Genomic DNA, 25,244 nt, shown 5'->3' with positions numbered 1-25,244 from the left:
GTCGCCATGCCCTCCTCCAGGGGATCTTTCTGACCCAGGGATCCAACCCACATTTTGTATGTCTCCTGCATTGGCAGGCAGATTCTTTACCACTAGCGCCACCTGGGAAGCACCTTTTTTCTTGATTCATATCAAATACACATAGGAATCATGTGTTGGGACCTGTACTCCTAGTCATTCTCTAAATGATCCAGGGAACAGTGTTGAGGGGCTAAAGGAGGTGTCTGTGCTTCTTCTTGGGATAAGATTGAAAAGAACAGAGAGCAACACCCTTGTAGCCTAGACTTTTATGACCTCAGGGTAATGGATCAATTTCCCACAAACTTATCTACATTTTCACCTTTTTAAAAAATTATAGTTCAAAATGGTACATACTTGGGCTGGAGTTTTGGGGGGTGGTCTAGTGTGGGAGAGGGATACAGCCTGCTGGCAGGAATCATGCCTGCTGGAGCAATAAAATTCCTGATGGAAAAGAAGAACATCTTGGAGAATGAAAGAAACAGGTAGGTGAAGCCTAGGGAAATATAGGAACTGTTACTTTTTAAAACATTTTCCATCTAGCCTTTCCCTTAACCTAGTCTCAGAGTTTCAGGTAGATAAGAGATGAAGGAAGAGAGGGAAGTCATGGCAGTAGCAAGGGGTTGAGAAAAAAGACAGCTGGGAAGGAAGGTTCAAGAGGAAGGGGACATATGTATACCTATGGCTGATTCATGTTGATATATGGAGGAAGACACACAATGTGTAAAGCAGTTATCCTCAAATTAAAAGTAAATAAATATACAAGAAAAATAAAGACAGCTGAGGCTTCATCTCAGCCTCATAGCTAGACCAGTGATTCTGGGCTGTTGGTTTTAACGTTCTGATTTCAGTGTCATTATCTGTGCAACAATGTGATGGTAACAGAGACTGATAACCTTATTCATCTTCATAGCCTCAATATCCACAGAGTCTTGCATATGGTAAGTGAGCAGTAATTTATTTTGATGAGACTGAATGAATGATGAAATCACCTTTCAAATTCCATCTTCACATAATAAATAGTTCAACTCTTTGTCCACCGTCTTCTCAGCAGCCAGACTGAAGAGGGAGTACATAAAAACCAACTAATGACCCTTGAACATATTTGATTTTATGAATGATTTTATTTCAGTAGTGTTCTCAGGATGGGAGGAAGGTGAAGCTGGCTAACCGGGAGGGTCCTGAAGAGATGAAGCTGTTTAGTTGGAAGCGATGGTCTGCTGAATCCAGCTCACGTAGTTGCAGACCTTGGTGTAGACCCCAGGCTTGTTTCTCTGAGCGCAGCCATAGCCCCAGGACACAATGCCTTGGAGCTTCCCATTGCAGACCACAGGGCCGCCAGAGTCACCCTGGGCGAGAAGGAAGAGCCCGTTAGAACTTGCAGCTCTGCCCAGGGGGGAGAAAGGCCCAAGGTGTTCCTCCCTTCCCTGGGGACCAACTCTCCAGGCTGCGGATCCTCTATGAAGACCCCTGGAAAGCCCACCTTCGTTCTCCACGCTGTGCCCCTTTTCTTTCTCCTCCCTCCTTCTAGATCCCTTCTTTCCTCAGCTGCAGATTCATAAGGCCAGAAAGGAATGGGTAGTTCAGTGCTGCCCATCCAGCCACGCTCTTTTCAGAGTTCCCTACTACTATATCCTTCCTCAGAAGGGTACTCGGATGTACTGCTTGCGCAAGATCTGTGCATCTTTTCCCCAAACCTTAACCATTAGTATGGCAAAAAGAAAGCTTGTTATTTATCCCCAGTCCATCCTGAGCCCTCATGATCAGTCCCAGAGACAGCTTTTCAGTGTTCTGAGTTTCAGGAACTGGGAAATGTGGTGGAGACATGTGAGGCCGAGATGGAAGGACAAGGAGTGCAAAGCAGCTCACCTGGCAAGAGTCCTTTCCTCCCTCCAGGTAGCCTGCACAGAACATGTTGCTGGTGATCTGGCCTGGGTAGGCACTTGAGCAAGAGCTGTCAGATAGGATGGGCGCCTTCAGACACTGCAGGACATCAGGGTAGCTGGCTGTTGGGGACAAGATTGAAAACAGAAGAGGATTACCCACACAATCTGGGAAATATCTTTCTCAGTACCTCTCCCCATCTTCCCAATATTCCCATTCCTTCCCTCCAATTGCTAGTAACTTCTATTTTGGAAGAACACCCATTATCTGGAGGGTCTTCTAAATGGTTTTAGCCAGCAAATTGTTCTCTCCATAATACTAGTATCAGTGACCACATACCCTAACCCTAGAGATGTTATTTCTGAAGCAGGACTATACTTTGAGCAGTTCCAACCTCAGCCTCTGTCTGTGTACCTCCTCATTCTTTGCTTTTCTGCAAATCACTCTTCACATTTTAGCTGCATACCTGGCAACTTTAGCTTAGTCCTTTCTTTCTGTGTTGTCAAGCAGAGGGATCCTGCACATTTCAGCTACATATTCTAAGATTCCGCAGAACCCCCCTCTCCTCTGGGAATGCTGCCCTGAGGGACATAGGGCTACCTGACCCTGAGCATGGCTTTCACCTCTAGGATTCTCAGGCCTGCTGACCGTGTCCCCGTGATACTCACTGCCACTGCTCTTGGTGTTGCCCCAGCCGGAGATGAGGCACTGGGTGCCGGCGGAGGCGCAGGACGTTGGCAGAGAGACAGAGGCCACTCGGCTGTTGAGGCTGGCAGCTGATTTCAGCTTAATGAGCATGATGTCATTGTTCAAGGTGTTCTGGTTGTAGCTGGGATGGACGATGCTCTTGGATGCGCTGATGAATTGCTCATTGCCCTCAACGACATTAATGTTGTCTTCTCCCAGACGCACTTGGATTCCGCTGGATCAAAGGATGACAAGTTCTCTAAGTCTCCAGTATGAGGGCCTCCCCCTCCCAGTGAAGCCCCGTCTTGAGCATAAGCACAGACAGAGGGCCCTTGCAGCATTCACCCACACAGACACACACACACACACACACACACACAAACACACACAGGTCACTGTTCACTCAAGGTAGTCCCACCACGTATGGTGCAGGGTAGAAGACTCCTTAGGTAGGTGTCAGTCCAAGGCCAGACTCACAACCCACGAGGCTTAAGATGTTGAAACAACAGTGTGCAGTGCATATGTCTGCAGATAACTAAATCTGATTTGTTGGAGAAGATTACGGGGAGCAGGGGTGATCAGTGTACAAATGATTAAGAGGAAGAATCCACCCTGAATTTCAGGTACTGTATTCACTAGGTACAGGAATGGGAACCAAGTGATGCCAACAATACAGGAAATGGAAATGGACATGGTTGCAATTGTCAATTACTGTACAGAGATGTAGCCGGCCTCAGAGACGTGACAGAGTATTAAGTGACCAGAATGAGTTGTGATTACCTTCAGGTTGCACTGGAAATCTGCTTTGTTTGTTACTTCCATATGCCACTTTTCCCCTGGTTGAGCCATAATGATTAGAACCCCTAAGGTACTCTAGGTATATTTAATCACTCAGTATTTCTCTTCCTGTGTCTTTATGGCTCTCATTTGGAAAGCCATCAGTGAACTCTAAGGGTATGTTTTTGTGGGTAAGTGCCTCAAAGCGTAGTGCCTTGGAGTGGGGGGGATAGTGAGGTCCTGGAATCTGCACACTCCCCTTCAAGCATGACTCTATAGTTCACCCTGATTGTCTTTGATATGGTTGAGGATGCCCTGGCCTCAGAGAACAGGGCTGTGAGTATTGGTTACTTACGACTTGTAGCAGTGAGCCGCAGACACCACCCACTGGCTATTGATGAGGGAGCCCCCGCAGAAGTGGTAGCCGGAGTTCAGGGACACCTGGTAGGGGACAGTATTTGCCCCACAGGTGTAGCCCCCGACGATCTTGTCATCATCGTCCACGGGGAAAGCGACTGACAGAGAAAAGTTGGAAACTCTTTGTAGAACTGATTCATTGTGGAATTTCTACTTTGCAGCAAGGTTTTGCAGATGAACCAGAAAAAAAAAAATGGGTCCTATTTTCTACCAGGCATAATCAAGATCTTATTGCTCTATACACTTGACACATATGCTAAATATTTATGTATTATAGCTATTAATTTTTAATGCATGCTTTAAATTTGATCATATGCTGATTGTTTTTTTTACAAATGTGACACACACACACAAATCAGAGACTCCTTACATAATAAATGCCTTGAAGCCCACTACCTGAAAATATAAAGAATATTTTTTGCACAAAACCTTGCTAAGGAGACATTTGAGTATGTGTTCAATGAAGCTTTGCAGCCACCATCATTGTGTTTATTTGTGGAGTTCAGTATAAAATAAATACCACAAGAGGTAACAGAAAGGAAACTCTTAAATGCCCCCTGAGTTTTTCTGACCTGTAAAAGAATAAGGAGTTTTGTACTTTTGTTCCCCCAATTTCTTCTTGGTTCTCACCTAAAATGTTCACTAAATAATCTCATAGAACATTATAAAGTTTCTCTCTCCAATCTTTCCGCTCATCCCAATCATGTTTCCAACATTTTAAATTTATTCAGCTCTGTAAATTTTGGACCACTGACTTACTGTGATTCCTAAAGACTCTAAATATCTGGGATTATATGCTATATGCCCCATTGTTCATATTTTCTAAACTAACTTTGAGATAGACACTTTTGTTATATAAGTAGGCCTACTGAATTCATTTATAATAATCAAATTTGAGGAAATTTTGTAATAAGTTTGAAGAATACAACTGTATTGAATAGTATAAAAACTGAACAGTCTTTCTCTATTTATTTTCATGATTGCATTACTCCAAAATTTCATTAATGAAGATCTGGTAAAACCCAACCTGAAGATTTTATTCATAAGAAATAGAGTGTCTTTGCCTGTTAAGCTCCCTCTTAAGAAGCTTTTTAGTATAGAGGAGACTCAGATGAGATACAACTTCAAGGAGCTCAAGTGTAGTCATTGTTCCAACTGTTAGCTACAAATTCTTTTAAAGATCAAAACAACATTTCCTTAATGTTGACTATCGTTTCTTTTTCACTCTTCATAGACCATACCTGAAATTTAGGGCAGATTCTTCCTCTTGATACTTTCTACACTGATCACCCCAACTCTCCGTAATCTTCTCCAACAAAAGAGATTTAGTTGTCTACAGACATGTGTACTATACACTGTTATTTCAACATCTTAAGCCTCTTGAGTACAGAGATTATATTTGCCATTCATTGTTGGCTTCCAGAGTACAAAGTACGACCTTAAAAAAGTCAAAGACCCCTACTGATCACTTATTTGTTAAGACTCACCAGCGGCTCCCAAGAGAGCCAGAAAGATGAAGGTCTTCATGATTGCTCACCAGTTCTGGACTAGGGACTAGGTTGCAGGGTTTCCATCCACATCTATTTATATGTCCAGGTTTGTCATGGATACCCATGGCCACAGATGCCAGAAATGTGATTTCCCTCGAAAATCACAAATCCAAATTTAGAATTTAATTCCATGTCACATTGAAGATAATTCAGCATCCAATTTAAACATCTGCCTGTGTCCACTTTTCCAGAAGGTTATGGGAATGGAAGAAATGAACCCACCTGGTGGACACTGCTCCCCTAAATAAAAATGTAAGTTGGAGAAAGATCACAGAACAGGGCTACAGGTGGCTTGATTCCCAGAGAAAAAATTTAGGTCCTCAGTTGTCTCAAGTGTGAACTCTTACCCTGAGGAGTATCTTGAGAGCTACACCCTTGATGTTTCACTAATATTGCCTGTTTCACAATTATATCATCTGTCTTGTGGTAGCTCTAGCCTCGTATACCCATGTTAATGTTTTGTTATTAATAGGAACACTTGTTGTCCTAAGAAAAGAACAAAAATTTTATTCAAAACCACAAGAGTTCAAAATAGAAAAGAGAAAGTGAACCCATTTTATACTTATCTGAGCAGACTGTTTAATAGGCATATTCTAAATACTTAGCCTATGTTAAATTAGTAAGCCTCTAGACAAAGCTACAAGATCCCTCTTATGATTCCCATATCACAGATGGGAAAACTGAAGGCTCACAAAAATACAAGGGACTTTGCTAAACTCACAAGGCAAGTCCATGGTAGGGTCAGGATTCCAGCCTTGGAAAGCTGGCTTCAGTGTCTATGCTCTCAACCACTATGTAACACTTCCCTAGCCAGTTCCCAAAAATCTGGAGACTGACATGCTACAGAATTCTTGGCCAGTGAAAAGACAAGGGGAGTTTATTGAATGCTTATAATGTATCAAACACTGTGGACAGGCCTTCCGTACATCAGCTCATTCAGTCCTTACAAACAGCTTTGTGAGGGCTGTGCTCTAAGTTTTGCCATTTTTATAGCTGGAGAAGGTGTACACAGAGAAGCTAAGACTTCTTCCACAAATTTTCAGTTCTGTGAGGTGATCCACACAGGATTCAAACACAGAGAGCCTCACCTCAGAGCCCATGCCTTCCACATGATGCCATACACGTAACAGAGGAATGATGAAGTGACGTATTTTAAGGCAGGACAGCAAAAATTAAACAATTTAACATTCTCTTTGTGTCACTTTGGACTTCTTCCTTTCCTCCTAATGTGCAGTGTGCTTTTGCTTTTCGTAACTCCTCAAAAACGGAGTGGTTGCAAGACAGTAAAGTTTTTTTTTTTTTTTCCCCTTTCTTCTGAAGCTAGCAATATAACTTCTTAAAAGTTTTATTTTTTTCCCCAGCTCTGTAGGGGTCATGATGTCCTGCTGCTTGCTTTGTATGTGCTTCCCTGGACTGTGTACTCTTCTGCATTTGGACAGAATGTCCTAAAGGTATAAATGAGATCCATCTCATCTAATGTATCATTTAAGACTTGTGTTTCCTTATTTTTTTTTTTCCATTTATTTTTATTAGTTGGAGCACCAGCCCAGGTTGTGTTTCCTTATTAATTTTCTGTTTTGATGATCTGTCCATTGGTGTGAGTGGGGTGTTAAAGTCTCCTACTATTATTGTGTTACTGTCAATTTCTCCTTTTATGTCTGTTAGTGTTTGTCTTATGTATTAAGGTGCTCCTATTTTGGGTGCATAGATATTTACAATTGTTATGTCTCCCTCTTGGATTGATCCCTTGATCATTATATAGTGTCTTGCCATATCTCTTGTAATCTTCTTTATTTTAAAGTCTGTTTTGTCAGATATGAGGATTGCTACTCCAGCTTTCATTTGCTTCTCATTTGCAAGGAATATATTTTTCCATCCTATCACTTTCAGTCTATATGTGTCTTTAGGTCTGAAGTGGGTTACTTGCAGACAGCATATATATGGGTCTTGTTTTTGTATCCATTCAGCCAGTTTGTGTCTTTTGGTTAGAGTATTTAATCCATTTACATTTAAAGTTCAGTTCAGTTCAGTTGCTCAGTTGTCTCTGACTCTTTGTGACCCCATGGACTGTAGCACACCAAGCCTCCCTGTCCATCACCAATTCCTCGAGTTTAATCAAACTCATGTCCATTGAGTCAATGATGCCATCCAGCCATCTCATCCTCTGTTGTCCCCTGCTTCCAATCATTCCCAGCATCAGGGTCTTTTCCAATGAGTCAGTTCTTCGCATCAGGTGGCCAAAGTATTGGAGTTTCAGCTTCAGCATCAGTCCTTCCAATGAATATGCAGGACTGATTCCCTTTAGGATGGATGGGTTGGATTTCCTTGCAGTCCAAGGGATTCTCAAGAGTCTTTTTCAATGTCACAGTTCAAAAGCACCAATTCTTTGGCGCTCGACTTTCCCTATAGTCCAACTCTCACTTCCATACATGACTACTGAAAAAAACCATAGCCTTGACTAGATGGACCTTTGTTGGCAAACCTCGAACAGTCACCTCTACCTTCTCATTTTCAAATTTCAAAGACTTCTTTTCTTGAGTCTCTTCTTAAACAAAGATGTTGATACGGTATGTCTTTGTGAATTTTAATCTAATGCACATCTAAATGAGCACATGCCATTTTTAAAAGCTATTTAAGTAACAATGGTCACCCATTAATTACCTAAAATCATGCTGAAGAATTCTAATGATGCACATAACAGCATGGGACTAGTCATGTCTGGACAGCATGAAGGTGGGGAAAACCAAGGATAACAGATTGTGGGGGTGGGGAGGTAGGTGGGAGGGGTAGGGAGCAGAGTAGACCTGGTATTAAGTGAAAGAGCTTTGCATTCTAAGTGAAAGTCACGAGGAGGATGGCCCCTGTTGAAGAGGCCAGTGGAACACTGGGTTAGTACAAGGTGTCTCTGTATGTATGTATGTGTGCTTGTCATTTCTGTGAAGCAGGTTAACAAATCTGAAGAAAACAGCTTTGCATGGTTGTGCAAGAGCTTGGGCATTCAAGATATTTTATTCTTCTGAGATACTGAAATATATCTGTGGAGTTTGAACCTAGGGAACTGAGTTGGGTCCAAGACTAACTAAATATTCTTACCTGCATTTTATATGGTTTGGTACTTATACTTCTTTTCCTGACTTCAAACACAGAGTGGCCCAGAAGCATGCATCTGTGTTAGTTAATCTGTATTTGTCACCTCTATTTTCCATGCACATGGCTTCAGGGCCTTGGAGGATTATTTAAACCTGTGACTAAATTGGGTGCTGATTGGGCTCAAGCAAACATATTGATATTTATATTGGCAATAACAAGAGTCATTGGCCTCTAAAGGTAATCTTATGCCCTTTCCTTCAATGAATCTGCTTTTCCTTTTCTTTGGCTTCCCTAGTCACTTTTCCTTGCTAATACATCACCAGTCACTGAGACTGAGTTGTCCTGGCTCTTATCATTCCAATGTGTAGGCAAATTTTAAATAAGAATGTCTCCCTTGAGAGAAAATAATAGCAAATGAAGCAACAGACAAAGGATTAATTTCAAAAATATACAAGCAACTCCTCCAGCTCAACTCCAGAAAAATAAATGACCCAATCAAAAAATGGGCCAAAGAACTAAACAGACATTTCTCCAAGGAAGACATACGGATGGCTAAAAAATACATGAAAAGATGCTCAACATCACTCATTATCAGAGAAATGCAAATCAAAACCACAATGAGGTACCATTACACGCCAGTCAGGATGGCTGCTATCCAAAAGTCTACAAGCAATAAATGCTGGAGAGGGTGTGGAGAAAAGGGAACCCTCTTACACTGTTGGTGGGAATGCAAACTAGTACAGCCGCTATGGAAAACAGTGTGGAGATTTCTTAAAAAACTGGAAATAGAACTGCCATATGACCCAGCAATACCACTTCTAGGCATATACACCAAGGAAACCAGATCTGAAAGAGACACGTGCACCCCAATGTTCATCGCAGCACTGTTTATAATTGCCAGGACATGGAAGCAACCTAGATGCCCATCAGCAGATGAATGGATGAGGAAGCTGTGGTACATATACACCATGGAATATTACTCAGCCGTTAAAAAGAATTCATTTGAATCAGTTCTAATGAGATGGGTGAAACTGGAGCCCATTATACAGAGCGAAGTAAGCCAGAAAGATAAAGACCATTACAGTATACTAACACATATATATGGAATTTAGAAATATGGTAATGATAACCCTATATGCAAAAAAAGAAAAAGAGACTCATATGTATAGAACAGACTTGTGGACTCTATGGGAGAACCCGGGGGTGGGATGTTTCAAGAGAACAGCATCGAAACATGTATATCTAGGGTGAAACAGATCACCAGCCCAGGTTGGATGCATGAGACAAGTGCTGAAAAAATGATATACTAAGAAACTTACTAAAAAACTGAAGGAAGCAATCGGAACAACTCAAGTTTAGTGAATAGCATGTTCTTTCTTTCTTATGTGAATCCTAGAACCAGGCTGCATTTTCCTTGAGAATCTCATTCAAAGGTGCCATTAGTTTGGGGACATTTCTATTTTTATAGCTGCATGTGTTTTTCCCCATATTTTATGTGCAAGGTCAGCAACCTTTTCCTCTTCCTGAATAGGGCCAAATTGTAATTGTTTTAGGCTTTTCAAGCAATATATAGATATAGATATAGATAGATATAGTTTTATATCATAACTACTCTGCTCTTGACCATGAGCAACCCTAAATAACAGGTGAATGAGTGGGCATCCATGTTTTTTGGGGGGGAGGTGGTCTGGACGTGAATATCCAGAAAAAAACAGGGGAAATGGAAGAAGTTAACAATCACTGATCTACATATCAGAATTTTGTTGAAGTGTTAACTGAATTCAATCAAGTTTCTGTCAGAATTCACTTCACATTGCTCTCTCGTCCCACTTGCAGCCAATCCTACCTCCACTCCTCAAGGATAGGTTAGTAAAGCAGACTTAATGGAAAGACAATTTATTTTTATCATAGAGGTTCCCAGGTATGTAGCCTGAGACCACAATTTCCAGAAGAGCACGTGCAAATGCCATCATGAAATAATTGAAAGCTTTCCTCTTCTGAATACGATGGACTGGGGAGGCATGTCTTAAGAGAAAACACTCTACTGGATTGGAAGGAATTGAGATAAGGAAGAGAAGCAGAGAAAGTTGGAGGTAAATGTGATGGTGAATATCAAAATAGAGCATCATAAATGGAACACGACAAGAAAGAGGGAGAATGATAGTATGTGTGTGTGTGCATGTATGCTCAGTTGTGTCTGACTCTTTGTGACCCCATGGACTGTTAGCTTGTCAGGTTCCTCTCTCCATGGGATGTTACAGGCAAGAACACTGGAGTGGGTTGCCATTTCCTCCTCCAGGGGATCTTCCCAACCCAGGAATTGAACACATATCTCCTATGTCCTCTATATTGCAGGTGGACTCTTTACCACTGAGCCACCAGGGAAGCCCATTATGGTACATACCCTACAGCAATTATTTGAAAAAGCCTATTTTCTTTCAACTATATTTATATGCCCACCACAAAAACTTTTTTTGTGATTTGTCTCGGAGCTCCATCATCCCAACCTGTTTCAATGCATCCACCTTGCTTTTATGTGATACATTTCCTAAATCAAAGTAATGGATATCCAAAAAACTAGTAGGCATCTTGAATTCCACTCTAGGAGGAAGACATAGATCCTGGGACATACGCTGGTGAGCAACTTTTCACAAGTGCTGTAACTTTCAGAACTTTTAGTCACTATCACTTTCCTACTTCATCCTTGTGAGTTACAGTCATTAGAGTATCTAGCAAATGTAGCAGAGAAGACAGGTTCACATAGGACAAGTCATGTCAAGCTGACCTCATTTTCTTTGGCATGAGCTCACTAGATTAAATAATTTAGAGAAAAATTGGAATCTTGCCTGTCTTGTTCAGCAAAGTACTTGACAATGTTTCCATGGTAATTTTGTAGTTTCCATGGTATTTTTGAAGGCATGCGGCTGATACATGCTCTTGCAGCTGCACTCCAAGGTAGATTCCCATATGAATCTAGAGAAGCAATTAACAACTTTTCTCCAAAGTGCTGTCCCAGAGCTCATATGAAATGTGGCAGGAAGTCCCTGAGGCCTCTGATTTGAGATGACAGAAAGCCAAATAGCTGATTTACTAATGACCCAGAGCTGAGAAAACGCTCAGCCCAGCGGGCACTAGTGGTAAAGATCCCGCCTGCCAACACAGGAGACTTAAGAGATGCTGGTTCGACCCGTAGGTCAGGAAGATCCCTTGGAGAAGGAAATAGCAACCCACTCCACTGTTCTTGCCTGGAGAATCCCATGGACAGAGGAGCCTGGAGGGCTACAGTCCATGGGGTTGCGCAGAGTCGGACATGACTCAAGCAACTTAGCATAGCATAGCACACAGCACAGAGTTGAGAAGAATCAACACAACAGATGACCAGATCAAGGCACCAAAGAGATAATATCCAATGTAAAAACCTTCCTGACTTATCCAAGTAGCCCTCCAATTATCTAAATCACTTAAGTGCTACTATCAGAATCAGCTTCGACTCACATTTTGATATAATTGCAGTCCTGGACAAATAGGATATAAAAAGGCCAAGCCCAATGTCAGAGCTTCAAGTCACATTAGCCAGTCATCTTTCTGGGCTCTTGTCTCCTCTCTGCTCAAGAATCTTACTTGTCACCATTATCTTGTGACAAAGTCCCCCTTGATACACCATCCCCAGTACATGGGTTTCTCCTGTCCCTAATATATTTGTGTCCATACCCACTTGGTATCCCAGCTTCTTAGAGAGAGGGTTCAGTCTTGCTGGCACAGTCTGAAGACAGACTGTCAACACCAAGCCCAACTTACTGCTTCGCTGCTTCCAGATTGGCTCAATTTAGAAAAAATTTCATTGAATAACTAGATTTTAAACATAAACTAGCACAAAATTTGAATTTGGTTTTCCTCTCTGTAAAGAGGACAAGTTTTCTTAAAATGTTGAGCTGCCTTTGATAACAGATTTTAAGTTTACTTTCTAAGTGATCTGTTATATATTTGCCTTTGAAATTTTTGATTGTCACTTTGGTTAAGTGAGTCAGTATTGTTTCACAGTGAAAATTGTGCCATGAGGATCCAGATGACAGGATTGGGACCAGGAAGTGGATATTATAAAAGAGTGTATGTGTGTGTGTGCGCGTGTGCGCACGCTCAGTCATGTCCAACTCTTTGTGACCCCATGGACTGTGGCCCACCAGTCTCCTGTGTCCATGGAATTTTCCAGGCAAGAACACTGGAGTGGGTTGCCATTTCCTTCTCAAGGGGATCTTCCTGAACCAGGAAATGAACTCACATCTCTTGATTCTCCTGCATTGGTAGGCAGGTTCTTTAACCTGTTCTTGAACCATCAGGGAAACCCATATGAAAGAGCATACCATGACTTAATGGAGCAAAGACCTTCCTAACAACTGATGGAAACCACCCGGGTACAGCATGAGGCTCCCTCTGTGTGGTGAATGGAGAATAAATCTAGCAATACTTTCGTTAAAGGAAAGTTAATGTTCTTTGGTAAACTTGGCTTTATCTTAGTCTTTATCACTTGAATATAAATTAATATATTTTGGTGTTTGAAACACTACTATCTCTGCAGTTACCAGTGGTACAGCCTGAAAGAAAATCTGAGTTTGTGATTGTGTTGCCCTGATTAGGCTTTGTTGATTGCTGTGTGGCAGCAAGCTGAGCTGAAGTAGGGTTCCCAGAGGAAGGAAAGAGTCTCTGGGCCAAGCCTCCCTAACACTGGGGTTCATAAGCATCATATGCAGGTGGTGGTTACAAACACAGAGAAGTTTTGATTCTTGGAAGGGACCAGGAATCTATAGTTTTAAGAAGCTCCTTGGAATTCTTCTAGTGTAGGTTTGGAGAACTTATTTTGGTTTGGGGACCTTATTTTGTGAAGCTCTTCTATACACCTTTCCCCTGAAACTGTCCAATTTGGAGGGACAGCACCTTGTGAGCAAAGGTATTTTACTGACACCTGTATGTGAGAGATCAGGCTTACTTGGTGGCTCAGACAGTAAAGAATCCGCCTGCAGTGTGGGAGACTGGGGTTTGATCCCTGGGTCGGGAAGATCCCTGAAGAAGGGAATGGCTGCCTGCTCCAGTATTCTTGGGGCTTCTCAGGTGGTTCAGTGGTAAAGAACCCACCTGCCAATGCATCAGACGCTAGAGACATGGGTTTGATCCCTGGGTCAGGAAGATCCCCTGGAGAAGGAAATGGCAACCCACTCCAGTATTCTCGCCTGGAAAATTCCATGGATATTGGAGCCTTGTGGGCTACAGTCCATGGGGTTGCAAAAAGCTGGACACAACTAAGCAACTAACACTTTCACGTTCTTTCACTTCATGTGAGAGATCCAAGGTCTCCAAATGTAAAACAAGATGAGAGTGGGGTCCTTGCTCCAGAATTCATTCTCTTTACATAGTCATCAGGTTTGTGTTGGCAGGCATAGCCTGCACCCCAGGAAACAATGCCCTGAAGTGTCTCTCTGCAGGTTACAGGGCCACTCAAGTCACCCTCAAGTGAGAGGAACAGACTGTCAGAAAGATATCCATCTCCTTATCAATGCAGGGCTCAGAGAAGGGATGAGGGCAAATCCACCTGCCAGGCATGTTTTACCCTTAGGAAAGTCCCAGCAGATCATGCTGTTGTTGATCAGGGTTCAGCGGGCTGGGAGGCACATGCTGTTGGAGAGCATGGGACCCTTCACACTTAAGAGTTATAAAGCCTGGACCCAGCCCTTTCTCCATTTTTTGTCTTCTTTTTCTGTGGGGTATCTCATTTCTGCACAAAGTGCACGGCAATGATTGCTATCTATAGACACTGAAGAACACTCACCATCCACAGATATGGGCTTCTGCAGCCTGGTTCTCCAAGCTCTCCAGAGAGGCAGGTCCCCACAAAGGGCAGCGATAAGCCTTTCATGATGGTGATGATAACAGCAGTTCCAACATGTCTTGAGCACTTACAATGTGCTCTTTACTGTCTAAAGCTCATTATATCCCTAAACTCAAGTAGTGAGCTGGGTTTTTTTTTTTAATCCCCATTTTATGGTGAAGGAAACCACAGTAAACAAGTCAAGCCAAGATAGGTGATGATGCTGGGCAGTCAGCATATAGAACGAAAGAAGTAATCAAGCTCTATGTTTTCAGAAGTTACATAATAGAAACTGATTTGCATCATCCCACAGAGGTCTTAAGAGTTGGAGCCAAGGCTAAACCTCATTTTCTTGACTCTGAATACAGTGTGTTATGTTGATACTCCATTTCCTCCTGTCCAACAAGTTGAGGTTATTTTGCACCTGAAAAGAGCCATTTCCGGGTGGCGGGGGTGGTGGTGGGGCAGTATCTAAAAGTCCATACTAGAATGTTCATATTGTGTCATATTGACTGTGTGTGCAGTCCTCATTGAGAGAGAAGGAAATAAGACAACTTTTTGTGACAAGAGAAAGAGCAGGAAAAATTTTTCTTTACTTCCCTATCTTCCTGTTGGAGAAGAAATAATTCCTGGAGTGAAATAATTTTAGGAGCTTTTCTTTATGAAGAAGAGAAGGAAGAAAGGAAAGAGGGAAGGAGAGAAGGAAGGAAAAACAAGATACTATGGATCTGAGGGATATGCTTAAACTTGGAAATGATCTAGGGGCAAAAACAAGATTTTTGGTATAAAGATATATCCCTAGGCTCTTTGTCCTAGATAAAGGGGGAGGAGCATTTTGGTTCTGTCCAGAAGCTAACAGCATCAGGAAGGATGTGACTTAGGTAGACTCCAGGCCAGTTCACATGGGAGGCTCTGTGTTTCTAGCCAATAGGCAGACATTTTCAAACTCTGGCAAAATTGTGCAACTTTTTACTTTAATTTTATATGAAGAAGGTCCAAAACGGACAAATCTCTGGGTGCTTATCAAAAACTGAAACCGGGAATACAGTGGCAAGGAAGCTGAGAGGGACGAGGGCCAGTGACATTGACCTGGAGCCCTGTTGGTACATGTAAGTTGATTCCAGGTCTTGTTTTGCTAGGGACAATTCTGGTTTACACATGCTGCCTTGGGGCAGCTGTCAACTGTGCCATCTTTCCTTCTCAAAAGTGTCCCAGTTTGATCACTGAATTATATGGTTGCACTGGTTACATAGAAGGGTCTCAGATAATCCTCAGAATCGGATGAGTGAGGGAGAGGTAGGGTTAGAGTTTGCTGTTATCTGTTGCATATTCTTTGTCTCTAAAGGGAGTTGAAATGTACAGAAGTTGACCCCATATGGTTAAGAACTACTTTTGGCTTTCTTGGTTTATTGGCTTATGGTAATGACACAAAGAACTATTGAACAGAACTCTTCAACGGTTGAACAGACTATACATCACTTTCACAATGAAATACTTCTAACAGAGTAATGCATAAATTCTGTTCTCAATATGTATCTTCCCTCTCTTCAGGTTTTTAAAAGGTTATTTCTTATAATACATAATTTTGCCTAATATCAAGGCTTTCCAGCTTTCTGAACTATGAAAAATTAATATTTGTGGTGTAAGCCACCTAGTCTATCTTTCTTTGTTATAGCAGTTCAGACCAACTTACATAATACACATCCTTCACCTTATCTCTGGGATGGCGAACATTTCCCCCTTTCAAACCTCTTCCACCTGATTCAATGATTTCATGCTCAAACCCCATTATATTTTTCCCTTGATCCATACCACATTTACACAGGAACAACATGCTCCAGATATTCTCTGGATGACCCAGGCAACAGTGGAGAGTTCAAGGAGGGCTGGAGGTCAGAGAACATACCTGTAGCCAAGACTTTTAAGTCCTCAGAGTAACAAATCTATTTTTGGCAAATGTATCTGCATTTGTACCTTTTTTGCTTGCTGTTCAAAATAGTACATGGTTTGGGCTGGGATTTGGGAGGTCTACTTACAGATTTCTGGCAGAAATCATGCCTGCCATAACAATAAAATTCCAGAGAGAAACAAGAATATCTTGGAGAATAAAAGAAATAGGTAGGTGAAACTTTGGAAAATACAAGATCTGTGATTTCTTTTTTTTGGATCTGTGATTTTTAAAACAATCTCCACGGTCACAGCAGTAGCAAAGTGACGGGACTAAGAACAGCAGGAACTTCATCTCAATTTTACTGTGACTAGGCCAGTAGCTCTGGGAAGTCAGTCTTAGCATTCTACATCTTCGTGTCATTATCTCTGTAAAAATATGATGGTAACATAGACCCATACCCTAATTCATCTTAATAGCCTCAACATCCACACCGAGTTTGGCATATAGTAGATGAACATCAATTTATTTTGATGAGACTGAATGAATGACTTAAATCACCTTTCAAATTCCATCTTCATATAATAGTTCAACTCTATGTCCCCATCGTCTCAGCAGCCAGACTGAAGAGAAAGTATGTAAAAATCAACTAATGACCCTTGAACATATTTGATTTTATGAATGATTTTATTTCAGTAGTGTTCTCAGGATGGGAGGAAGGTGAAGCTGGCTAACAGGGAGGGTCCTGAAGAGATGAAGCTGTTTAGTTGGAAGCGATGGTCTGCTGAATCCAGCTCACGTAGTTGCAGACCTTGGTGTAGACACCAGGCTTGTTTCTCTGAGCGCAGCCATAGCCCCAGGACACGATGCCCTGGAGCTTTCCATTGCAGACCACAGGGCCGCCAGAGTCACCCTGGGCGAGAAGGAAGAGCCCGTTAGAACTTGCAGCTCTGCCCAGGGGGGAGAAAGGCCCAAGGTGTTCCTCCCTTCCCTGGGGACCGCATTTCCAAGTGCTGATCCTCCAGGAAGCCCATCTCTTTCCCTGGGAAGTCAACTCTCATTCTCCACATTGTACCCCTACTCTTCTCCTCCCTCCTTCTCTCTCCCTGTTTTCCTCAGCTATGGGTCTGTGAGGCCAAGAAGAGATGAGGAATGGGAAGCTCAAGGCTGCCCATCCAGCCAGGCTTCTTTCAAAGTTCCCTGCTCCTACATCTCTCCTCCGAAGGGCACCAGGATGCACTGCTTGCACACAATCTGTCTATCTTTCCCCCTGAACCTTAACCATTAGTATGGCAAAAAGAAAACTTATTATTTTTCCCCAGCCTATTCTGGGCCCTCATGATCAGTCCCAGAGACAGCTTTTCAATGTTCTGAGTTTCAGGAACTGGGAAATGTGGTGGAGACACATGAGGCTGAGCTGGAAGGACAAGGAGTGCGAAGCAGCTCACCTGGCAAGAGTCCTTTCCACCCTCCAGGTAGCCTGCACAGAACATGTTGCTGGTGATCTGGCCTGGGTAGGCACTTGAGCAAGAGCTGTCAGATAGGATGGGCGCCTTCAGACACTGCAGGACATCAGGGTAGCTGGCTGTTGGGGACAAGATTGAAAAGAGAAGAGGATTACCCACACAATCTGGGGAATATCTTTCTCAGTACCTCTCCCCATCTTCCCAATATTCCCATTCCTTCCCTCCAATTGCTAGTAACTTCTATTTTGGAAGAACAACCATTATCTGGAGGGTCTTCTAAATGGTTTTAGCCAGCAAATTGTTCGCTCCTTAGTACTAGTATCAGTGACCACATACCCTAACCCTAGAGACATTATTTCTGAAGCAGGACTATACTTTGAGCAGTTCCAACCTCAGCCTCTGTCTGTGTACCTCCTCATTCTTTTCTTTTCTGCAAATCACTCTTCACATTTTAGCTGCATACCTGGCAACTTCAGCTTAGTCCTTTCTTTCTGTGTCATCAAGCAGAGGGATCCTGCACATTTCAGTTACATATCCTAAGATTCCGCAGAACCCCTCTCTCCTCTGGGAATGCTGCCCTGAGGGACACAAGGCTACCTGACCCTGAGCGTGGCTTTCACCTCTAGGATTCTCAGGCCTGCTGACCGTGTCCCCGTGATACTCACTGCCACTGCTCTTGGTGTTGCCCCAGCCGGAGATGAGGCACTGGGTGCCGGCGGAGGCGCAGGACGTTGGCAGAGAGACGGAGGCCACTCGGCTGTTGAGGCTGGCAGCTGATTTCAGCTTAATCAGCATGATGTCGTTGTTCAAGGTGTTCTGGTTGTAGCTGGGATGGACGATGCTCTTGGATGCGCTGATGAATTGCTCATTGCCCTCAACGACATTAATGTTGTCTTCTCCCAGACGCACTTGGATTCCGCTGGATCAAACGATGACAAGTTCTCTGAATCTCCAGTGTGAGGGTCTCCCCCTCCCAGTGCAGCCCCGTCTTGAGCATAAGCACAGACAGAGGGTCCTTGCAGTGCACACACACACACACACACACACACACACACACACTCATTTCCTGCGTCTCCTGCATTGGTAGGGTGATTCTTTACCACTGAGCCACCTGGGAAAGAACTATGTTACGATACTCTAGATATATTTAACCATTCATTATTTTTCTTCTTGTGTCTTTACTGCCTTCATTTGGAAGGCCTCAGTGCATACAATGTCTGGTGGGGGCGTATAATGAGGTCTTGGAATCTGAATGCTCCCCTTCAAGCATGACTCTATAGTTCACCCTGATTGTCTTTGGCATGGTTGAGGATGCCCTGGCCTCAGAGAACAGGGCTGTGAGTATTGGTTACTTACGACTTGTAGCAGTGAGCCGCAGACACCACCCACTGGCTATTGATGAGGGAGCCCCCGCAGAAGTGGTAGCCGGAGTTCAGGGACACCTGGTAGGGGACAGTATTTGCCCCACAGGTGTAGCCCCCGACGATCTTGTCATCATCGTCCACGGGGAAAGCGACTGACAGAGAAAAGTTGGAAACTATCTGAAGAACTGACCCACTGTGGAATTTCTACTCAGCTGCAAGGTTTTGAAGATGAACCAAGAAAAGATAAATCATGTTCTCTTATGACGTATAATCAGGAAACTGTTATTTAAGTATAATTCTTTTCATAATCTTATTCTATCACATATGCTTCTTACACTATTTTAAGTATTTACCTTTTAGGTTTTAATGCTTTAAATTTGATCAATATAATGATTTTTACATTTGTAACATGCATACACAAATAAGAGACTCCTTACATAATAAATGTCTTGAAGCCCACTACTTGAGGTTATAAAGAATACTTTTTACACAAAACCCTGATGAGCAGACATTTAAGTATGTGTTCAACAAAATTTTGGGGTCACCATCATTATGTTTATTTGTAGAGTTCAATATAGGATAAATACCACATGAAGTAACAGAAAGGAAACATTTAAATGCCATCTGAGAATGTTCTGACCTGAAAGTAATGGAGAGTTTTATTCTTTTGTTCCCCAAGTGTCTTCTTGGTTCTTGCCTAGATGTTCATCAAATGATTTCATAGAACATTATAAGGTGTGTCTCTCCAATGTTTCCCCTCATCCCAATTGTCTATCTAGCAATTTAAATTTATTCAACATTGTAAAGTTATGACTACTGAGTTGCTATGTTTTCTAAGGACTCCAATATCAGAGATTGTTACATGTACCCTATTATTTATGTATTTTAAAGCAATTTTAGGAAAAACATTTCCTGCTATATAGATAGGTGAAATGAATTTACAACTATGCAATTTGGGAAAATAATATAGTAAGTATGAATTGTGTAAAAATTAGTAGTATAAAAATAGAAATAGTAAAAAAAATAGAAATAGTAATTTTCTATTTCTTTTCATGATTGCATGGCATGTCATATTATCTCAGAGGGATATCATTAGCAAAGATGTGGTAAAATCCAGACCAAAGTTTATCTTCATGAGAAATAGAGTGTCTTTGCCTGTTGAGATCCTACCTAAGGTACTCTTTAGTATAGAAGAGACGTAATGCTCACAAGGTAAGTCCCAATTATTAAATGCAGATCCTTAGAAAGAACAAAACATTTCCTTAACATTGACTATCATTTCTTTTTCACCGTTGCTTCATAGATAGTACCTTGATGTTCAAGGAAAATTCTTCCTCTTAATATTTTCTGCGTTGATCAGCCCTGCTAACCACAATCTCTAACAACTGAGATTTAGTTATTTATAGACATATGTACTATACACAGTTGTTTCAACATCTTAAGCCTCTTGAGTACAGAGATTATATTCAACATTCATTGCTGTCTTCCAGAGTAGAAAGCACAACTTTAAATACATCATAGAACCTACTATCAAAACTTACCAGCAGCTCCCAGGAGAGCCAGAAAGATGAAGGTCTTCATGGTTGCTCACTGGTTCTGGACTGGGGACTAGGTTGCAGGGTTTCCATCCACAGCTATTTATATGTCCAGGTTTGTCATGGGCACCCATGCCCACCGGTGCCAGAAATGTAATTTCCCTGGAAAATCACAAATCCAAATTTAGATTTCTATGCCACACTAAAGATAAGTCAGCAACCAATTTAAACATCTGCCCGTGTCCACTTTGCCAGAAGGTTATGGGAATGAAAGAAATGGGCCCACATGGTCACACGGTTCCTCAAAATAGAAAGGAAGTTTCAGTAAGGTCACAGAGCAGGGCTGCAGGTGGCCTGATTCCCAGACAAAAAATTTAGGTCCTTGGTTGTCTCGATTATGAACATTTATCCTGAGGACTATCCTAAAGTCTACACCCTTGAAGTTTAACTAATATTGTTGACTTCACAATATATAATTTGTCTTGTAACAGCTCTGGTCTTGTATATCCATGTCAATGTTTCATTACTAATAGGAACACTTGTTCCAATGAGAAGAATAAAATTGTTCTGATTTGAAGTCAAAATAGATCAAAACAGCTAGGAGAAAAGTACAAAAAAGTACATAGTGAAGTTGCCCAGTCGTGTCTGACTCTTTGCATAGCCTCCCAGGCTCCTCCATCCATGGAATTTTCCAGGCAAGTGTACTGGAATGGGTTGCCATTTCCTTCTCCAGGGGATCTTTCCAACCCAGGGATTGAACCTGGGTCCCCACATTTTAGGCAGACACTTTAGTGTCTGAGTTACCAGTAAAGCCAGCTAGGAGAAAGAATGAGCACAATTTATATTTATCTGGAATTGCTATTTAATAGGCATATTTTAAATACTTAACCTATGTTATTTAGTAATCGTCATGACAACACTTTAAGATGCCTATTATTATTCCTTCTTAACCAATGGGAAAACATATACACAAAAGTATGAAGGACTTTGCCAAAATCACAAAGCAAGACCGTGGTAAGGTTAGGATTCCATCCCAGGAAATCTGGTGTCAGCATTTGTGCTCTTAACAACTGTGTAACACTTCCCTGGTCAGTTCACCTGTATCTAGAGATCACAAAAATACAGAATTCTTGGCCAGTGAAAAGACAATGGACTTACTGAGTGCTTACTGTGTATCAGACACTACAGTTGGAATTTTCCACAGAGCAAATCATTCTGTCCCTAAAAACATATTTTTAAGTGTTGTGCTGTAATTTTTGCCATTTTCTAGATGGGATGGTTGAAGTTTCGAAAAGGTGTTTTTCTCAAATTTTCAGTACTATGAAGTAGTCAATACAGGGTTCAAACACAGCCCTTTCACTTCAGGGTCCATGGCTTCCACTGTGATGCCATACACATAATCAAGGAGAACAATCTGAACTCTATCAAAATAAGGCATGACTTAAAGGGGTATATGGAATTCTTGGTGGTGTTTTTCAGTCCATCAGTTGTGTCTGACTTTTTGTGACCTCACCGACTGTAGCACACCAGGCTTCCCTGTCCTTTATCATCTCCTGGAGCTTGCTCAAACTCATGTCCATTGAGTCGGTGATGCCATCCAACCATCTCATCCTCTGCTGTCCCCTTCTCCTCCTGCCTTCAATCTTTCCCAGCATCAGGGTCTTTTCTAATGAGTTGCTTCTGTGCATCAGGTGGCCGAAGTATCGGAGCTTCAGCATCAGTCTTTCCAATGAATATTCAGAACTGATTTCCTTTAGGATGGACTGGTTTGATCTCCTTGCTGTCCAAGGGACTCTCAAGACTCTTCTCCAACACCACAGTTCAAAAGCATCAATTCTTCAGCCCTCAGCCTTCTTTGTGTTCCAACTCTCACATCCATACATGACCACTAGAAAAACTATAGCTTTGACTCTACAGACCTTTGTAGGGCAAATTAATGTCTCTGCTTTTTAATATACTGTCTAGGTTTGTCATGGCCTTTCTTCCAAGGAGCAAGCATCTTTTAATTTCATGGTTGCAGTCACCATCTGCAGTGACTTTGGAGCTCAAGAAAATAAAGTCTGTCACTGTTTCCACATTTTTCCTATCTATTTGCCATAAAATGATGGGACTTGATATCATATCTTTGTTTTTTGAATGTTGAGTTTTAAGGCAGCTTTTTTACTCTCCTCTTTCATTTTCATCAAGAGTATCTTTAGTTCCTCTTTGATTTCTGCCATAAGGGTGGTATCATCTGCGTATCTGAGGTTATTGATATTTTTCCCTGCAATCTTGATTCCAGCTTGTGCTTCATCTAGCCTGACATTTGACATGATGTACTCTGTATGTAAGTTAAATAAGCAGAATGACAATGGAATTCTAGAAGTTCTAGAAAAATGCAAGAAATGGGTTCCTGGAGGAGGAATTATCAAAATTGCTGGGATATGGCAGATGTTTCCAGAATAAGTGAATCTACGTGAGAACTAACTTCTACCTAGATACAGCCATTGTGCACCAGACAATACATCTGAAAGCCATACCAGTATGTCAGTTGTTCTTTAGCAGGTTGTCACTCCTGAAGTAGTTTCTGTGTCTTTCATAGCTGAAATTTTTCTGATATGAAGATGACTTAGTAGGAGGCAGAGTTTCTCAGTTCTGGCACTACTGATAATATGAGCCTGATAATTGTTATGGGATGTTGGCATGCACACTGTAAGATATTTATCAGCATCCCTGGCCTGTAGTTACAAGTAGCACTAGTTCTTCCCCCAGTTCAGTTCAGTTCAGTCACTCAGTTGTGTCCGACTCTTTGCGACCCTATGGACTACATCATGCCAGGCTTCCCTGTCCATCACCAATTCCCAGCGCTTACTCAAACTCACGTCCATCACATCGGTGATGCCATCCAACCATCTCATCCTCTGTCATCCCCTTCTCCTCCCGCTTTCAATCTTTCCCAGCATCAGGATCTTTTCAGATGAGTCAGTTCTTCGCATCAGGTGGCCAAAGTACTGGACAGCATTAATGTGGGAAAAACCAAGGATAGCTGATGGTGGTGAGACCTGTGAGTGGGAGGAGAAGGGAGCAGAGTAGATCTGAAAGAACTTTGTATTCTAAGTGAAAGTCACTAAGAGAAATCTCTCTGTGGAAGAGGCTAGTGGAATACTGGATCCAAGTGAGGTGTCTCTGTATCTACATATGCATATTTGTCATTTATGTAAAGTAGGTGAGCAAGTCTGAGAAAGACATCCTTGCATGATTGTGTGGGAGCTTTTTTGAACCTTAAGGTCTCTTATACTTCTGAGATGCTGAAAACTTTCTATGAGGTATGATCCTGGAGATAGGACTGAAAATTCCCAAACTCGATATTCTTATCTGCTCCTTATGTGTGCAAACCTCCTGATCTCAACTTCAATGATTTCTCACTTATAATCAACACAGAACATGCCATAATATGTGATGATCCCCTTCTTCAAACTCATCCCATAAAATAATCATAAAATAACTCTTCCCATAGCTATGTATGGGGAATATACATATTTTTTTTACCCCAAAGTGTAGGCTGGTGTCTATACTACTTTTCCTAACCTCACACATATGGTGGCCCAGAGGCATGTGTCCATATTAATTAATCTGTATTTTTGTCACCTCTCTTTCCCATGCATGTGGCTTAGTGACCTTGGAGGCACTAGTTTAAATAATCCTCCAGCAAATATGTTAACATTTGTATTGGCAGGAGCAACAGTCACCGGTCTCTAAGGGTAATTTATGCCCTTTCCCTCAACGAGTCTGTTTTTCCTTTTCCTTGGCTTCTTCTGCCATTTTCCTGGTTAATACATCACCAGTCATCAAGGCTAAACTGGGCTGATTCTTTACCACTACAGTGTGTAGGGAAATTTTACTAAGGGTTCCTCTTCTTGAAAAAAGATGTACTAAGTAATGTACCAAAAACTGAAGCAAACAATAAGGCAGCAAAATACAAAAGGATCAAGGTTCACAGCATATGCTATTATAACACCCTCGGTGCTGACCTGAGAGTCGGTGCTAAGCAGAATTTCTAATGCTGCCATAAAGGAAATCATGGTTAGTGAACAGGATGTTCTTTTTTGATAAAGGAACCCTGGAAACAGGCTGAGTTTTCCTTGAGTGTCCTGCTCAAGGGTGGCATTAGTTTGGGGACATTTCTATTCTAGCTTCATGTGTTTGCTCCCACATTTTGTTGTAGCATCGGCAACTTTTTCTGTAAAAGGATAGCTAGTACATGCTTTAAGATTTGCAGGCAGTATGGTGTCTGTCACAGCTACTCAGCTCTTGACCACAAGCAACTCTAAACAGAATGTGAAGGAGTGAGCGCCACTGTGTTGCAGTACAAGCTCATTTACTAAAACAGGCTACAGGCCAGCTTGTTTCTGGGTCACAGTCTGTCGACCCTGCTTCAGAAGTTAGGGATGAAACCATTAAATGCCCCACATCCAGACTTGAAGGCTTCGTGCTGAAAAATTGATGCTTTCAAACTGTGGTGCTGGGGAAGACTCCTTGGACTGCAAGAGATCAAAGCAGTCAATCCTAAAGGAAATCAATGCTGAATATTCATGGGAAAGACGGGTGCTGAAGCTGAAGCTCTAATACTTTGGCCTCCTGATGCAAAGAGCCAACTCATTAGAAAGGACCCTGATGCTGGGATAGATGGAGGGCAGGAGGAGAAGGGGATAACAGAGGATGAGATGGT

General features: G+C 42.0%; 2 protein-coding genes across 2 annotated transcripts; both read right to left on the bottom strand.

Annotated features, from left to right (window-relative positions):
• Positions 1-1,164: 1,164 nt before the first annotated feature.
• LOC110140372 (serine protease 1) lies at positions 1,165-5,310 on the bottom strand. The gene is made up of 5 exons (XM_020898755.2): positions 5,271-5,310; positions 3,722-3,881; positions 2,571-2,824; positions 1,888-2,024; positions 1,165-1,367 (listed from the first exon to the last, which is right to left on the bottom strand). Exons 1-5 carry the CDS (start codon positions 5,308-5,310, stop codon positions 1,218-1,220), a joined length of 741 nt encoding a protein of 246 aa, XP_020754414.1. The 3' UTR covers positions 1,165-1,217.
• An 11,565-nt stretch (positions 5,311-16,875) lies between these two features.
• On the bottom strand, positions 16,876-20,768 carry LOC110140373 (serine protease 1). The gene is made up of 5 exons (XM_020898757.2): positions 20,543-20,768; positions 18,994-19,153; positions 18,303-18,556; positions 17,620-17,756; positions 16,876-17,084 (listed from the first exon to the last, which is right to left on the bottom strand). Exons 1-5 carry the CDS (start codon positions 20,580-20,582, stop codon positions 16,935-16,937), a joined length of 741 nt encoding a protein of 246 aa, XP_020754416.1. The 5' UTR covers positions 20,583-20,768; the 3' UTR covers positions 16,876-16,934.
• Between the last annotated feature and the right edge of the window lie 4,476 nt (positions 20,769-25,244).

Source organism: Odocoileus virginianus, chromosome 1 (assembly GCF_023699985.2).
Source record: "Odocoileus virginianus isolate 20LAN1187 ecotype Illinois chromosome 1, Ovbor_1.2, whole genome shotgun sequence".
Classification (NCBI taxonomy): Eukaryota; Metazoa; Chordata; class Mammalia; order Artiodactyla; family Cervidae; genus Odocoileus; species Odocoileus virginianus.
The sequence above is the reverse complement of the archived record's forward strand: the minus strand, read 5'-3'. Positions and strand labels throughout refer to the sequence as shown.

Excerpts from the sequence above, each read along its gene's own strand:
- LOC110140372 (XM_020898755.2), bottom strand. The coding sequence starts at position 5,310 with ATGAAGACCTTCATCTTTCTGGCTCTCTTGGGAGCCGCTG. Across the intron at positions 2,825-3,721 it reads GCGGCTCACTGCTACAAGTC|CGGAATCCAAGTGCGTCTGG; the intron begins GTAAGTAACCAA and ends CCTTTGATCCAG. Across the intron at positions 1,368-1,887 it reads GAGGAAAGGACTCTTGCCAG|GGTGACTCTGGCGGCCCTGT; the intron begins GTGAGCTGCTTT and ends CTTCTCGCCCAG.
- LOC110140373 (XM_020898757.2), bottom strand. The coding sequence starts at position 20,582 with ATGAAGACCTTCATCTTTCTGGCTCTCCTGGGAGCTGCTG. Across the intron at positions 18,557-18,993 it reads GCGGCTCACTGCTACAAGTC|CGGAATCCAAGTGCGTCTGG; the intron begins GTAAGTAACCAA and ends CGTTTGATCCAG. Across the intron at positions 17,085-17,619 it reads GTGGAAAGGACTCTTGCCAG|GGTGACTCTGGCGGCCCTGT; the intron begins GTGAGCTGCTTC and ends CTTCTCGCCCAG.